Here is a 14299-nt window from a genome sequence, read left to right as displayed (position 1 = left end):
AGTGGAAAGTCCTTTGACAAATGAGTGCACATCTTCAAGCTCGGGAAGATCAAACTGTTGGCACATCTATCAAGCACCTGGGCTCCACAGTATAAAGCAAAATACTGCAGAGGCAGGAATCTGAAACAGAAACAGAAAGTGCTGGAAGAGCTCAGCAGGTCTGACAGCACCTGTGGAGAAACAAAATTAACGTTGCGCATTCATACAAACACAGAATGTTGGGCGGGACTATCCCCCCCCCCCCTCCCCCCCCCCCTCCCCCTCCCCCACTCCCCCTCCCCCCACAGTGTTTTCCAGTGGTGGAGGTGGCCTGAGATTGGCCGGTGTTGGAATCTTCCGTAAGATCCCACTGGAGGGAAGGGCCGGACAGCTCCTCCCATTAACTCCATTTTCTCTCTCCACAGATGTTGCTGGGCCTGCTGAGTATTTCCAGCAATTTCTGTTTTTGAACCAAGTGGGTTCAACGAGGCTGTTCCATCAACAGCGACGTATCATGAAAGGGAAGTCAGCGTGCACTCGCGTCCAGCCTCTCAATCAGTGCCGCACTCTGGCTTGACTGAAAACCTTTTAGAGGGTGCACTGCAGCATCTCAGCTGGGTCACTTATCCTGGAACCTCATGATCCTGTAACCCCTACAATTGAGAAAGGTCAGAGCAGCGATACTCTACAGCCTCTATGTACCTCATACACAATCCTGGCTTGTACGCTTATCAACTGCTCCGTCATCATCAATGGCTCAAAACCTGGGTCCCGTGACCTTCTGTAGTGGGAGTGCCTCCATCGTAAGGACCCCAGTGTCACAAAAAGGCAGTTCAAACCTTCTCGAGTACAATTAGGGGCAGTCAATAAATTGCTGGCCTTGTCACTGCCAGCTCCTTCATTTACTTCAGCTAGTTCTTCTTTAAAAAAAAGATCTTTCCGCTAAAATTGAATTTCCCTGGTGGGGCCGGAAAAGAGGGATTGACAATAGAGGAAATGGATGAAGGGGAAGTTCTGACAGCAGCACAAGATGGAGGGGAGAGATTATGCTGTTCGAAAACACTGCCCCCGGCACTGAGAATGGAACACAAACAGTCACTTGTTAGCGCAGAGCTTGAATCTTGCTGAAAAGAGAGGCATGTTGCCAAAGGTTTTTGTCTTGCACTCATCAAGACAAACACAAGAATATCAAATGTCAAACCATTACAACAGCTTACACTACAGGAGAAAAGGGTGAGGATTGGACAGCAAGTCAACTCTGATTGGGCTAGGGCGTTCCCATGGAGAAATCAATGGGGAGGTTTGGGCTCCCCAAGCTCCCAGGTAATCCAAAAAAAGACACAAGGCTTGAACATATTCCTTTTATTTCCAGAGAATGGATCTCTGTGTACAACTGTGTGTCACTTTTGGCAAGCATAAATGAGTCACATTATGAGCTCATCTCAAATTGGTTGTTAGTGTAGCTATTAGCACACTCAGAGTTGTTCAACAAGTGCTGCCCAATTGTGGAATCACATTGTCTGCAGATGAGTTGTTTGTGTTTTGCAAGTGCAGGCTTTGAGTACAATCTCAGCAAGATGGCGCCGGAGCGAGGCGACTCGCTGTGAGCTCTCCCCAACAGATCCTCTTTTTATTTATCTTATACTCGTTCTAATCTTTTAAAATTTAATTCTAAGACTACAACGTGTACCTTGTGTGGCCCTATTATGTATTTTCTTTTATTTCCTTCTCTTTTCATGTACTTAATGATCTGCTGAGCTGATCGCAGAACAATACTTTTCACTGTACCTTGGTACACGTGACAATAAACAAATCCAATCCAATCCAATCCAATCTGTAGTCTGACCCCGGTCCCTTTGTCAAGCTTTTAAATATGTATGGCTGGATTGGTCCTGAGACCTTGCACTAGCCACTCTCGCTACTTTCTATGTTCTCTGTTCTATAACAAAATCAGAAAGCCATTAGGTATTCCACAATATATATATTTGCAAAAAGCTTTGGCAACAGACCTCCCTTTTCGTGGCTTAATGATTTATTCGGGGAACGGCACAAAGACCACTGGACCTACCATGTAGCTCTGATCCTCCAGCAGAGCTGTCAGTATGTAAGCGGTGAGCGATGTAGGCCCGCTCTGTCCTCCTTGGACATTTGAATGGATAACTCGCCCAGGCTCCGAGAATTCGCCGTTTTTAGCCTGATGTTCCAATATCCAGGAAATAGTTCCGTCCAACACCAACGTGTCGATGTAAATAAAGCTTTGGGCCTGCAAGAAGCACCTCAGCACAAAGGCAGACAACCTTTTTTTGGTGGGGATGGGGGAGAAAGCATTTCAAGAGTCATTTAAGACCATGGTTCTGATCCATGTATCATAAAACAGATGTAGAAGTAAAATGCAAAATAGAGTTACAAGAATAATTACAGCACTTGGAGATTATAACTATCAATAGACTTCTGTCCAGGGTAGAAATTGCTGAGCGGAGACGGAATAGAGATATTTAATAATACTAATGATAACTTTGTTAGTGTCACAAGTAGGCTTACATTAACACTGCAATGAAGTTACTGTGAAAATCCCCTAGTTGCCACACTCATGGCTTGTGGGAGGATACCGGAGCACCCAGAGGAAACCCACGCAGACACGGGGAGAACGTGGAGACTCCGCACAGACAGTGATCCAAGCCGGGAATCAAATCCAGGCACTTGGTGCTGTGAAGCAACAGTGCTAACCACTGTTATAACATTACAATAGTAGAAAATTAACGGGTAAAAGGGAGGGAGAAATTTAAAACAATCATTATCATCGGAGAACAACGGTTAGGTACACCAATGGGACTAAAGGCTGACAAGTCCCCTGGACCTGATGGCATGCATCCAAGAGCCTTAAAATAAGTGGTGGCAGAAATAGTGAATGCATTGGTTGTAAAATTCCAAAAGTTCCCAGCTTCTTGAAAGATCCCAGTGTATTGGAAAACCATAAATGTGGCATTTCTATTCAAGAAAGAGGGGAGACAGAAAGCAGGAAATTATAGGCCAGTTAGTCTAATATCTGTCATTGGGAAAAAATCTATTGTTAAAGAAGTAGAAGATGGGTATTTAGAAAATCAGAATACAATCAGGCAGAGTCAACATGGTTTTGAGAAAGGGAAATTGTGTTTGACAAATTCGCTAGAGTTGTTGGTGGTTGTAGCAAATTTGGGTGGATTTTTTTGATTCGTTCATGGGATGTGGGTGTGTCGCTGGCAAGGCCAGCATTTGTTGCCTAATCCTAATTGCCCTTGAACTGAGTGGCTTGCTCGCTCATTCCAAAGGGCAGCTAAAAGTCAACCACATTGCGGTGGGTCAGACCAGGGAAGGATGACAGATTTCTTCCCTAAAGGACATTAGTGAACCAGATGGGTTTTTATGACTATCAATAATGTTTCATGGTCATCTTTAGACTTTTAATTCCAGATTTTCACTGAATTCAAAGTTCACCATCTGCCATGAGTGGGTTTCGAACCCAGGTCTCCAGAGCAGCGACATTACCACGATACTTCTGGATAAAGGGGAACTAGTAGATGTAGTGTGTTTGGATTTCAAAATGTCATTCAATAAATTGCCACATAAAAGCTCCCTGCTACACAAGATAAGAGCTCATGGTATTGGTGAGGAGAGGTGGGGGGCGTTACATATTAGCATGACTAGAGGACTGACTAGCAGGAAATAGAGTCAGGATAAATGGGTCATTTTCAGGACCGTAAACTGTAGCTGATGGAGTGTCGCAGGGACTGGTGCTGGGGCCTCAACTATCTACTTAATAGTAAATTTACTTTAATAACTTGATGAAGGAAGTAACTGTATTCTAGCCAAATTTGCAGATGATAAATCTATAGCCAAGTTGTAAAGTGGATGCAAAGAGCCTGCAGAGGGATCCAGATAGGTTAAGTGAGTGGGCAAAGATTTGGCAGCTGGAGTATAATTTGGACAAATGTGAGGCTGCCAATTTGGCAAGAAGAAGAGAAAAGCAAAATGTTTTTTTTAATTGAGGGAGGCTGTAGAATGTTGTGGTGCAGAGGGATCTGGGAGTACTGGAACAGGAATTACAAATGGTTAGCATAAAGGTAGAGCAATAATTCGGTAGAAAACGGTCTGTTGGCCTTTATTGCAAGTGGGTGGAATATAAATGTGGGGACGTTTTGCAACAACTGTCCAGGGCCTTAGTGAAATCACACCAAGAATGTTGTGCATTCTCCTAACTTAAGGAGACAGTTTGGAAAAGGTTCACTGGGAGAACAGTGTTCCAAGACAGAAAGGTTGAGCACGTTGGGCCAATACTCATTGGAATTTCGAAGAATGAAAGGTGATATTCTTGAAACATAGAAGATTTCTGAGGGGACTTGATTGGGTAAATGCTGAGAAGATATTTCCTCTCACAGGAGAGTGTATAAATAGAGGGCACAGTTGAAAAATAAGGGGTCTCCCAAGTAAAATAGAGGTGAGGAGGAATTTCGGAGGGGCGTTAATTTTTGGAATCCTCTTCCCCAGAGAGCAGCGGGGGCCTGGGACACTGAACTTACTCAAGGCCGAGTTAGTCAGGTTTCTGATCGACAAGGGGGTCACGAATTCTGGGGGGGCAGTCAGGAAAGTGGAGTCACGTTCACAATCAGATCAGCCATCATTGTATTGAATGGTAGTGCGGGCTCAAGGCAACAAGTGGCCTACTCCTGTTCTTTTTCCCATTTTTCCCTTCCTTCCATCCTTCCTTTCTCTCTCCTTTTCACTTCTTTCTTCAGTCTACGTCTTCAGTAAATCACTAAAGTATTTGGAATAACCAAGCGCTCGTCTGCTGTCAGAAGCTTTTTGAGATTCAGCAAAACAAAATATATTTGACTTAAGGCATACTTTACTTGCCCAGATCAGCAATATTATTTCTGAAACTCGAGTCCCTTCAGAGCTGAATGGTGTCAATAAGTAACACTCAGCAGACTGTGAAAGGTTGTGAGGCCGACAAAAGGCCGACAGGATGAAAGACCCGCAATGGTAGATAGATTCTTGATCAGAAAGGGGGTGAAAGGTCATCCGGGATACTGTGGGGTTGAGGTTACAATCTGATCAGCCACGATCCTATTGACTGGCGGGGCAGGTTCGAAGGGCCGAATGGCCTACTCCTAATTCATCTGTTTTTATGTATGTTTCTCTCCAGTCCTCCCATTCCTTCTGCCCAGCCTTGAATAGAGTTCATAGAATCTAACAGCACAGAATGAGATCGATCGGCCATCGCGCCGGTGGACAGTTGAATGAGGCTATCCACTTTAGGCGCACTCTCGGTCTCTCTTCTGTCCAGCCCTGCAAAGTTTCTCCCTGCCAAGTATTTATCCAAATTCCTTTTGAAAGCTACCACTGAATCTGCAGTCACCACCCTATCCGGCAGTGCATTGTAAACTCTAACCACACGATGCATGACGACGTTTGTCTGCAAGTGGGGGCACGGTAGCACAGTGATTAGCACAGTTGCTTCACAGCTCCAGGGTCCCAGGTTCGATTCCCGACTTGGGTCACTGTCTGTGCGGAGTCTGCACGTTCTCCCCACGTGTCTGCGTGGGTTTCCTCCGGGTGCTCTGGTTTCCTCCCACAGTCTAAAGATGTGCATGTTCGGTGGATTGGCCACGATAAATTGCCCTTAGTGTCCAAAAAAGGTTAGGTGGGGTTACCATGAACAGGCGCTGGAATGTGGCGACTAGGGGCTTTTCACAGTAACTTCATTTGAAGCCTACCTGTGACAATAAGCAAATCTCATTTCATTTCATTTTTTCATGTTTGACGCTGTGCTGTGGTTTTAAAGATGTGAAAGGCTGGAAGTTTTCCAATGCTGATCACTTCCTTGCAGGACTTGCTGAGCACAAAAGGTCTTAGTTTAGTCAAACATTAGTCAAATGTAGGTTAAATGTAGATAAGAGTGAGGTTATCCATTTTGGCCCCAAAAAAAGAGAAAGGTAAATTATTATCGAAATGGAAACAAGATTCAAGATGCGTCTGGGCAGAGGGATCTGGGTGTCTTTGTTCATGAATCACAGAAAGTCGGTGTGCAGGTACAGCATGTAACTAAAAAGGCAAATGGAATGTTAGCGTTTATTGCGGAAGGACTGGAGTATAAAAGTAGAGACGTGTTGTTGCAATTCTATAGGGTGTTGGTGAGACCACATCTGGAGTGTTGTGTCCAGTTTTGGTCTCCTTATTTGAGGAAGGATGTGGTGGCATTGGAGGCAGTTCAGAGGAGGTTCACCAAATTGATTCCGGGGATGAAAGGGTTGACGTGCGAGGAGCGATGAAACAGTTTGGGATTATACTCGCTGGAGTTTAGAAGGATGTGAGGAGATCTGATCGAGGTGTATAAAATAGTAAAAAGGATTGATAAAGTGAATGTGGATCAAATGTTTCTCCTTGTGGGGAAATCTAGAATGAGAGGTGAGAGATATCATTTGAGAGGCGGTAAATTTAGAACTGAGACGAGGAGGAACTACTTCTCGCAGAAGGTGCTGAATTTGTGAAACTCGCTGCCCCATAATGCAGTGGAATTGGAGTCATTAAATGGTTTCAAGAAGGAGATAGATATATTTCTGATTTACAAAATGGGTTAAAGGTATATGGGGAACAGGTAGGGAGGTGGATTTGGGACCAGGAAGAGATCAGCCTTGATCTGATTGAATGTCGGAACAGGCTCTAAGGGCTGAATTGCTTATGTCTGCTCCTAATTCCTGTGAGCTTATGTCCCTTATCTCCAATGTGCATTTTGCATGTTTAAAGCTCTTTGTAAAGTATAGCTGACCAATTCGAACAACATCCTCAGGGAGACTTGAGGAGGAAGGAGATTGTGCAAGGGCTGCAGAAGGAGCTATTGTGTTGGCTCATCATTTCTGGCAGAGTCCCGATTGAGGGGATGAAGGGTAGAATACCTGAAGCTGAGGAAGAGCACAACAGGATATTTTAGAGGAGTACTGAAGGACTGAAGTAATAGCAACATCAGACGGAGGAGCAGGATTAGGCATTGCAGCCCCTCAAGTCTGCTCCACTGTTCAATACGAGCATTGATCTCACCTCGGCCTCAGCTCCACATTCCTACCCGTTCTCCATAACCCTTCAACCCATTGCTAATTAAAAATCTGTCCATCTCCCCCTGAAACTTACCCAATGTCCCGGCATCTACTGCACTCTGTGAATTCCACAATAGCTCCTTTGAGAGAAGTCATTTCTCTTCATCTCTGTTCTAAATCTGCTACTCCTTATCCTAAAACTATGGCTTCTTGTTCTCGGCTATCCCACAAGAAGAAGCATCCTCTCCATGTTTACTTTGTCAATACATTTTATCATCTCATGTACCTCAATTAGATCTCCTCCAATTCTTCTAAACTCTCAAGAGTATAGGCCTAAATGGTGCAATCCCTCTTCATAAGGCAAACTCCTCAATTCTGGAATCAATCTAGTGAACGTCTGCTGAACTGCCTCCAATGCCACTACATCCCTCCTCAAGTATGGGGACCAAAACTGTACACCGTGATCCAGGTGCCATCCCACTAAGGCCTTGTACAGTTTCAGCAATGAGAGAGAGAGAGAGAGAGAGAGAGACTGACATAACAAGAGAGAGAAATTGGGACAGCAAATAGAACATAGAACATACAGTGCGGAAGGAGGCCATTCGGCCCATCGAGTCTCCACCGACCCTCTTAAGTCCTCACCTCCACCCTATCCCCGGAACCCAATAACCCCTCCCACCCTTTCTGGACACTAAAGGCAATTTAGCATGGCCAATCCACCTAACCTGCACATCTTTGGACTGCAAATGGGAGAACAAAAGAGCAAGAATTAGAGAAAAACAGAGAAAGTAGGAGAGTATGAAAGAGCGAGAGAGATCATGAGAGAACAAGTGAAAATTAGAGAGTGATGACAAGAGAACAAGAGAGAGCAAACGAGAAAGAGATTGAAACAGGAGAAGGCACGAGGAAGAGAGCGCAGAAAATTTGTTACAAAAATAGAGGGTGCGATTTAATGGTCGTGTTACACTTGAGCAAGCGCTTGAGCCGGCCGTTAGATCGCAGGAGAGGCCAAATCAAGAACCAGGCAGAGCGCCAAATGCTCCCGTTGGCAAAATCAGTGGGGAGAAACCAATAATTACTACTTAAGGCCAATTTCCACACAGTTACTGGGAGCGGCCCCTTATCTAACGGCCTTCCGTGATCTAACCACCTCCTCCCCAGCAAGTGGTCACGCGGGCGCTGATTGGACTACTTTTTTAAAACGTGAAGCTGGCGGAAGGGCGTCTGTGGTGATCCGAGGAGGTGAGTAGCCATCTTCGCTCACAGGCAATGAGCTCCGGGGCACTGGGGTTGCTGCCCCTGTGCTCGGGAGGTGGAGGAGCCCCCTGGGAGAGCTAGCCTCGATCGGGGTGGGACGCTATCAGTGGGGGGTGGGCATTTCTCAGCACCCGCGGGTCTGCCATGCCACCCCCTGGATCATGTGCACCCGTTACAAGGGCAACACCAGTCCCTTCCTGCCACCCCACCCATTACTCCCACTGACCGCGGAGGCCTCTAGCCACACAGCCGAAGACTATCGCTAATAGGGAATTGGCAATCGTAGTTAAGTGAGCACTTCACACATCCCAAGTGGATTCCCATGGGGAGGCATGCCATGTAGCATGTGGGGTTTATTGCCCAGTGTCCCAATCAGACCGTGATGCCTCGACTGTGCCAGGAAGCAACACCATGGATGCAGCAGCCAATATCTGAACACCCAGGGGCTGGGCCTCAGCACCGGGGACATTTCCGCAACTAAAGGGAGGGTGTGCACACCGGGGATGGCACCAGAGCCCAATCCAGGTGACGTTACGTGTGGGTGTCTGACGTACAGTGTGTGGAGGCCGGTGAGCAGGGGCTGGCCGGGGGTGCAGGGGATGGGCGTGTAGGTTGGCAGGGGATGGGGGAGCAATGGGGGAATGGAGTGTCCAGGATGGAAGACACCACTGCCTGTCAGGCTCTCACCCTCTTCCAGTTCCTTACAGATATTACACGGGACAGATGATGTCATGGACCTGGCGGATGTTGTCCACCTGGTACTGCTGGCAGGCCAGGAGGACAGACGCCGGAGAAGGCAGCAGCAGCATCGACAGAGCCTCGAGGCGGCGGCCCATGAGCAAGGCCCCGCCCCACACCCTGGGGGGCCAGCCACCCATCAGGCCAGGGAGGGACCTAGAAGGGAAGGACGGCGATGGCCCAAGGTGTACAGGTGTCATTGGTCTTTGAACAGATGACATCCAGCGTGTGCCACAGGAGGCTCCGCCTCAACAAGGGGACAGTGTGCGCCACCTGTGGCAGGTCCTTGCAGACTTGGCACCACGTGGAGGAGGAGGATAACCGCTCCTGGTGGCCGTCAATGTCACTGCAGCCCTGAACCTTCACACCTCAGTCCTATTCCAGGGTTTGAGTGGAGATTTGTGCGGCATCTCACAAGCCACAGCCCACAAGTGCATCCATGAAGTCACGGGTGCCCTATTTACCTGAGCAGAGAACTTTGCCATGGACCAAGCCCAACAAGATGCCAGGCCATCAGGAACTTGCCGACACCGCGATGCCAAGTCCAGGGGGTAATAGATGGGACGCATGTCACCTTGCGCTTACCGGGCTGTCAGGGAAAGCCCTTCATCAACAGGAAGGGGTCCCACTCCCTGAACATCCAGCTCGTGTGCAACCACCACATGAAGATCATGCAGGCGTGTGCCCTCTTCCCAGGGCGTGTGCATGACAGCTACATCCTGGGGTAGTCAGAAATCCCGGCCTCTTCGAGGACCATCCGAAGATGGCTGGTTAGTTGTTGGGGAATAATGGGTACCCACTGAGGAACCGACTAATGACGCCAGTGCGGAGGCCAGTGCCCAATGTGGAGACCCAATACAACAAAGTCGATGAGGCCACCCGGGCTGTCATTGAGCGGTGCATCAGACTCCTCAAAATGCGGTTCCGATGCCTCGGCCGTTCTGGTAGTGCACTGAAGTACACCCCCCAGAAGGTCACCAGCTTTGTGGTGGCCAGCTGTGCCTTCCACAACCTGGCACAATAGCGGAGCGACTTGCTGGAGGTGGAGGGGGAGGAACATGTGGCCACCTCCGAGGAGGAGGACAAGGAGGCACCAGGCCAGGAGGGTCTGGAGGGCTAGCCCAGTGCGGACCCACAGGACCAGCCAGAGGATGGAGGACAGCAGCAGCGGCGAGGGTCCCGCAAGCCCGGAGGGTCAGGGAGGCCTTCATCCTCGCTCGCTTCACATGGGATGTGGCCTCATCCGTCATCCCCTGCCCCCTCCTCTCTTCCCCGCTTCCCTCTCAGTGATCCTTGGCTTAGATGTCTCTACCGCCTTCCGTGCTCTACCGCTGCGTCTAGGTGTATCCCCAGGAGCCGGTCTGATGCCTACCACGTCCCATGGCCTTTGATGCCCATGGTGGGGGCTCTGGGGCCAGAGGGCCCCAGCTCACTTGCTTGCAGCACGTACCCCGCCATGCCACACCGGGTGCTGACTCCGGGACGCGCCATTGGCAAGGGGGTGGGTAGTGGGGAAGCTGGTGGGAGCCTTCGCCACTCCATAGGGTGGCTCTGGATTGGCACCCAGCATCCTCTCCTCCTGGTTGGTGCCCAAAGGGCCCTGGGATTCAGCGCGGGACGGAGGGGCACCTGGATTGAGCCCCGGCTGCCACTGCGCCTCTGGCTCTGCCAGTTCTGGCAGCTCCCCAATATCTGAACCATGTCGTCGACGCCCTCGACGATGCTCCTCAGTGACTGGGACATGCTCTGGAGCATCCCCGCAATGCCCACCTGGGACTGGGACACATCCCCCAGCGGCAGGGACAGGCTGTTGAGGGGCTCAGCCATGGCCGTTATTGACTGAGCCACGCCTTGGACACCTCCACTCATGCTGCTGGCGTCATGCACCAAGCTCTCCTCTGTGTCGCCACCCGAGCAGTGTTAGCCTCGGTGCCATGCATCGCCGGCACAATCTCCTGCGCCCGTAGTCTGTTGGACTCCTCCAGTCAGCTATGGACCTGCTGGAGTGTCGCTGACGCTCCCCTCTGAGTTTCACAGCTACACCCTATCGTCTGTATCAGCTCTGGGTAAATCTGGTCCAGAGGCTCAGCATCTGACTGGGACCCAGCTGGGTCCTGGGATCCAGCAGCCCTCCTGGGGGTTCCTGCCTCCACCTGATGTACATTATCAGCTGTGAGGTGCTCACCAGAGTGTGCCCCAGAAGCCTGTCCACTACTGTCGCCCACCGAGGTGTGTGGCTCTGCGCTGGTGGAAAGTGGGGTGACAGCTGTGCTGTGAATACAGTGGGGGTCCCATGGCTGACCCTCCAAGATCCTCGGGGGAACAGGGCACCCGTCTGATCTCGACCGGGTCCAACAGTCTGCCCAGGTCAGCATCCCCGAATCGTGGAGCTGCTCTCCTCAGCGACATGACTGCAAGCTGAATGGGGTTGGCTGTGCTGCTCTCCCTTGTTAGCGGGGGAGCTGGCGAGCGCGGTCCCGGTGAATCAGCCGGCAATCACTTGTGGTGTGAAGCCTGTGGGGCCTTGTTAAGTGGACCAATTAACATTTGATATTGGTGACGGCCTCACCGGCTCGAGCATCGGGAAGCTCACGGCAGTTCCCACTTGTTACCACACTTAGAAACATTTCCATTAAATCGCACCAGAGAATTTGGAAGCTAGAGGTGAGAGAATATTTCGCTATCCAACAGTCCAAAGTATGGACATCAATTGAGAACTGCAGCTAACTTCTCTTTCTGTGAAATCTCATATTCAGAATGAAGTAAAGTTGCTCATATTTATTTATGTGAATTGGTTGGTCATTCTTTCCGAGTGTATTCCCTACTGATAGTAATCCCCTCAATGTTCTTCGGTAATTAAGATGAAGAAAAATACTTATCAATCTTGTAACTGTTTTTTGGGTTGGTTTCGCAGTTCAATGAATGAAAGCTTTGCTGGCAGAGATACAAACAAAAGGAACATCAGTAATTTGCCGCTAGAAACCTTCTTACCAAGTACTTCCAGAAGAATCAGAATTTCCAAATGCACTGAAGGAACCATCAAATCGTTGGTACGTCAGCTCCCTCTGGTAACCTGAAGGACAAAATTGTTAGTTTCGAACTGGATTGAGCATCGAGAAGGGATTGGATCCAACTGTTGTTTGGGCAGAGAGCCCGAGACGAAGGATATGATTACACTGGAAGCGGTACAGAAAAGGTTCATTAAATTGGTCTCTGGGTGAAGGGAGGTGGGGGGGGAGTATCCTAAAATGAGAGGCTGAGTAAATTGGGCTTATAGTCTCTTGGGTTTCGAAGAATGAGTGGTGATCTCATTGGAACCTACAGGTTTCTGAAGGGTTTTGACAGGGATGGACGCTGAGAGATTGTTCGTGCTGGTGGGGGGATCACTGTCTGAGGATAAGGTGGGCCGATCACTTAGGACTGAGGAGGGGAGAAGTTTCTTTCCTCAAAGGGCTGTGAATCTTTGGAATTCTCCAGCCCTGAGGGGTGTGGATGATCCATTGTTGAGCACAGTTAAAGCTGGGGTAGACAGCGTTTTTGTCTCCCAGGGAATTTAGGGATATGGGGAGCAGACGGGAAAATGGAGGTGAAGCCCTGGATTAGCCCGCATCATATTGAATGGTGGAATAGACCTGATGGGCCATGTGGTCTACTCCGGCTCCTGTTTCCTACGTTCTCGTGGCCATTGCATGCAGAAAATCACAATTTAAAAATGGACAGAACAGGTGTAACAATTAAATGGACACTGAAAGAACTCCCAAATGTGGAATGATTTTAATCACACATATTTTATTCTTATGCGTGTCCACATTCATCTCTTGAAGGGTCACTCAAGGGCAAAGCTCTCTTTTTCTGACTATGTCTTTGCTTCTCTAACATTTAATTCTTCTAGTCACCATCCTTTCGCCTGTCTTCCCTCCATTCCCTATCTCCATATCATGAACGTGTCTACACGCTCTCCCGTGTCTGCGTGGATTTCCTCCGGGTGCTCTGGTTTCCTCCCACAAGTCCATGAAGGTTAGGTGGATTGGCCATGCTAAATTGGCCCTTAGTGTCTAAAAAGTTTTGTAGGGTTGTTGGGTTACAGGGATAGGGTGGAGATGTGGGCTTAAGTAGGGTTTCCAAGGGCTGATGCAGACCCGATGGGTCGAATGGCCTCCTTCTGCACTGCCAATTCTATGATTCTATGATCACGCATTTACACTCAGGAGGGAATAAAAGATTCTTGCATCTCACTGGGTGTTAATGTTAACATTGGCAAAACAAACGGGAAGATTTTCTGCATTCACGATTCCAATGAAATTTTAACTACTTCTTCACACAGTGGCCTCCCCCTGCCGTATTTCTCAGCAACGACAGGTGGCCCACTGTTGACTGCCGGCAAGATCTTCTGGTCATGCCGCTGTCAATTGAATTTTCCACTCAATCGACCCTTCGCCACCGGCAGCGTGGTCCGTTACCAGGGACGGGAGATTCCGCTAGCATGAACAGCTGGAAGATCTCTCCCAATGTCCTTCCAGTCTCACTGGAAACATAGCGCAGTATAAGCAGCAAATGCTGGCATCTCTCAGCAATGAATTCCATCCACCAACCATCAGCTCTTTGACATTGCCCCCCTGTCCTTCAATGCCACAAATTTCAATTCTCATTCCTATTTAATTTTATAATAATCTTCATTGTCACAAGTAGGCTTACATTAACACTGCAATGAGGTTACTGTGCAAAGCCCCTAGTCGCCACATTCTGCCTGCTAATCGGGTCCACAGGGAGAATTCAGAATGTTCAATTCACCTAACAGCACGAATTTCAGGACTTGTGGGAGGAAACCGGAGCACCCGGAGGAAACCCACGCAGACACAGGGAGCGACCCAAGCCGGGAATCGAACCTGGGACCCTGGAGCTGTGAAGCAAAGGTGCTAACCACTGTGCTCCCATGCCGCCCACACGGTCTTATCTTCACAGCCTTGCTGCTCCCATGTCTCTTACCTCCACCAATCGTATAAACACTCCAAAACCTCTGCATTCTTCCAATTCTAACATCGTCGATTTCTTTCACTCATCATTGTCCAGCCCTAAACCTCTCTCTTTAAGACGCATCGGCTTTCAACTGAATTTGTTTTGTTGGCACATTCCCGCCCCCAGAACAGCCAGCAGGACTGCAGCCAACATGCATTCCTTCAGAACCCGGCGCAGGGACTGCGACTGGGTTGTGGCTTTGAGGAGATTTTCCAAGATGCATGAGAGGAACTAGCAGT

The 14299-nt window shown here is 48.8% G+C and overlaps 1 protein-coding gene across 1 annotated transcript in view; it reads right to left on the bottom strand.

Annotated features, from left to right (window-relative positions):
• Window positions 1–14299, bottom strand: part of cd109 (CD109 molecule) — a 130046-nt gene that overhangs the window by 31189 nt on the left and 84558 nt on the right. Inside the window, exons 24-25 of the mRNA XM_072514017.1 lie at window positions 12036–12117; window positions 2048–2276 (exon numbers count right to left, since the gene is read on the bottom strand). Coding sequence (XP_072370118.1) covers window positions 2048–2276; window positions 12036–12117 — 311 coding nt within the window. The remainder of the gene's footprint in view (window positions 1–2047; window positions 2277–12035; window positions 12118–14299) is intronic.

The sequence above is a fragment of the Scyliorhinus torazame genome, chromosome 1 (genome assembly GCF_047496885.1).
Source record: "Scyliorhinus torazame isolate Kashiwa2021f chromosome 1, sScyTor2.1, whole genome shotgun sequence".
NCBI classification, from domain to species: domain Eukaryota; kingdom Metazoa; phylum Chordata; class Chondrichthyes; order Carcharhiniformes; family Scyliorhinidae; genus Scyliorhinus; species Scyliorhinus torazame.
The sequence above is the reverse complement of the archived record's forward strand: the minus strand, read 5'-3'. Positions and strand labels throughout refer to the sequence as shown.